A 3,157-nucleotide genomic window follows, 5' to 3' on the forward strand; every position below is an offset into this window, starting at 1 on the left:
CGGCTACAGTGAGGAGTGCGCCAGGCGCACCCCTAAGTGTGCGCTGAGCGCACCAGCCCAGTTCGTTCTCTGACCTCTGTTTTAATATACAAAGTCACCCACACTTCATGTACCACAATTATGTGAACCATATGGTCAAGTGGTGGACTCGTACGTTGCTTTTAAACGTTCAAAACAAGGCCAACGGTTTGGGTTCGTTCGATTTGCGGAGGTGAAGAATGTCGAAGTGTTTGCCAAAAACCTTTCTTCGATTACGGTAGACAATCATTGATTGTTCGCAAGGGTGGCTCGCTTCCAGAAAAATAAGGATGCTCCTAGGGTTAATTCTTACGTTCCATATGATGCTAAATCAGAGTTCCCTAAGTTATATTCTAAGGTTAATAGTTCAGAACCCATAAAGGTGAATTCCCAGTTATCTTACGCTAGTACTGTAAGAGGCATGAATAATGGAGTTACTGGGAATAAGTTTAATGAGAGTTCGGTTGAATTGCAAGATAAAGACTTGATACAAATATCGAATCCCATGGAGTCGGTGCTTATTAAAATAAGGGATGTGGGTACGTACAATGGGTAGCATTAAAACGGTGTTTAAGGAGGAAGGTTTCGATGATGTGGTTATTCACCATGTAGGTGGCATGTGGTTGTGGTGCATTTTTAATTCGGTAGATGCATGCATGGCTTTCAAGATGAACAAATTCTTCAAATCCTTATATGCATTTATTCGCCCTTTGTCAAAAAATTTCGTGCTTGAGGAAAGGTTGGTGTGGATAAACATTAACGGGTTACCTTTATGTGCTTGGAAAGAAAGTGCGTTTAAAAAAGTTGCGAGCATGGGTCATTGCGTTTTCATTGATAACGATAAACATGGAGCGCTAAGTACCTGGAGAGTGTGTGTGGCAACTAGGAGGACTGGTATTATTTCATAGGTAGTTAAGGTTAAGATTAATGGTGTCTTCTTTGATGCGTTTATACAGGAAGAATTCCCAAAACTTATGAATGTAGAAGGTGATTCCGATTCGGAATATAGCTCAGACGATGAAGGGTCGACTATTCCGTCGATTTGTGTGGAAGAAGGACTTGAAGGTAAGGATAACCCGGGTGTTTAGAACGTGGTTAATGAACTACCAGTGGTGCACAATAATGGTGAGGATGAGGACATTACTCAGGCAAAAGAAAATAACGAAGGTTCTCAGGATGGTGAGGAGCTGCAAAGGGAGGATGGGAATAATGATGCAAAAAACAAAGTGCAGAAGGATTTCACAGGTCTATTCCATAATGAAATTGAATCTGTTACTAAAGCCGCAGTCGATATGGGTTTTGAAGAGGTGAAAATCAAGAGTTTAATCACTTAACTCATTGATCAAATTGGTGTTCATTTGAATAACAAATGAGGCTCTTATCCGTGAATATTAGAGGTTGCAAGAAAAGGAGAAAGCGGGTGTGGATTCGGGATATGTGTTTCGCTAATAGTATATATTTTCTTGGGATTCAAGAATCTAAGATGGCTAGTCTCGACGTTTTTCGTTTAAAAACGATGTGGGGAACTATGCATTCGATTATGCATGCACTTTATCGAGAGGTTTGTCGGGTAGAATAATCTCTATTTGGGATCCGAACTACTTTATTAAAGATAGAATAAGAATATGGTGTGACGACAATTATGTTATTGTGAAAGGTAAATGGATTACTTCGGATGCCACATTATTTATGGTAAATATATATGGGCCACATAATGCACATCGAAAAAAAGACTTATGGGATAGATTAAAAGTTTTCATGGCGACTCATGATCGGGAATATGTGTTTTTTGGCGATTTTAATGAAGTCAGGGAAGAAGCGGAAAGGTTTGGATCCTTATTTAATGCCGATGAAGCTAATGTTTTTATTCAATTTTTGGGTGATACGGGTCTTTTAGATGTACCACTAGGTGGTAGGAGATTTACGTGGATTAACAAATCGGTTTCTAAAATGAGCCGCATTGATCGGGTCCTTGTATCATCTAATGTGCAAAATTGGTTCATGGATCTCAAGCTAGTCGTTTTAACTAAGGGTTGGTCGGATCATCTACCTTTGATATTTCATAACGCTAAGCTTGATTTTGGACCGATTCCCTTTAAATGTTTCAACTCATGGTTAGATAATGGTGATTTCATTAGTGTTGTCAAGGAGGCTGTCGGATCAGAATAATATGGATCTTTTTGATAAGATGAAAGGGATTAAATTTAAAATTAAAGAATGGGTAAAGGAGTATAGGAGTAACAATGTTGAAAGGAAAATGGTGGCAACTGAGCGGGTAGACGTGATCGAAAAATTAATAGAAGATGGTCTCGCAAGTGACAATGATCAGTTGGAAAGAACTCATCTTATGCAGAAAATCGATTCAATACAAAATATTGAAGATGCAGATGTGGCACAAAAGGTTAAAGTTAAATGGGATGCGGAAGGGGATGAAAATTCGAATTTTTTTTTTCATAGTCTTTTGAAACAACGTAGAAATACGCAGATGATCAAAGGACTATCAATTAATGAAGAATGGGTGACTAATCCTTCGGTTATTAAAGAGGCATTTTACTCATTTTATTCCTTGAAATTCATGCGAGTTCCAGTTGATGGTGATCCCCCAGATTTCGTGGTTGACCTCAGAATTAATGAACTCGAACAAAATGTTTTAGACACAGTTGTTTTGGAACAGGAGATCCGTGATGCTGTTTGAGATTGCGGAAGTAATAAAGCTCCCGGTCCGAATGGGTTCAACTTTGCGTTTATTAAAAAGTTTTGTGATATTTTAAAAGATGACTTTGTTAGCACTGTGATGCAAGCGTTTGGTTCTTGTAGAATGTCGAGGAGTTCGGGATCGGTGTTTATAAAATTAATCCCTAAGGTACCATCACCTTCTCGTATACCGGACTTTCATCCTGTCTCACTTATCGGAGGTGTTTACAAGATTATTACCAAGATTTTGACTACGAGACTTAGTAAGATTATCGACAAGGTGATTTGTAAGGAACAATCGGCTTTCATTCGTGGAAGACAAATCCTTGATGGCCCAATTATTCTTAATGAGACGATAGAATAGTATAAGAAGAGCAAAAAGAAATTATTGATTTTTAAAGTGGATTTCATAAAGGCATACGACACCGTAAACTGGGATTTTCTC

The 3,157-nt window shown here is 38.5% G+C and overlaps 1 protein-coding gene across 1 annotated transcript; it reads left to right on the top strand.

The window, feature by feature from the left end:
- Positions 1-1,776: 1,776 nt before the first annotated feature.
- LOC139841315 (uncharacterized) lies at positions 1,777-2,187 on the top strand. The gene has a single exon (XM_071831539.1). It carries the CDS (start codon positions 1,777-1,779, stop codon positions 2,185-2,187), a length of 411 nt encoding a protein of 136 aa, XP_071687640.1.
- The last annotated feature ends 970 nt before the right edge of the window (positions 2,188-3,157 follow it).

Source organism: Rutidosis leptorrhynchoides, chromosome 4 (genome assembly GCF_046630445.1).
Source record: "Rutidosis leptorrhynchoides isolate AG116_Rl617_1_P2 chromosome 4, CSIRO_AGI_Rlap_v1, whole genome shotgun sequence".
NCBI classification, from domain to species: domain Eukaryota; kingdom Viridiplantae; phylum Streptophyta; class Magnoliopsida; order Asterales; family Asteraceae; genus Rutidosis; species Rutidosis leptorrhynchoides.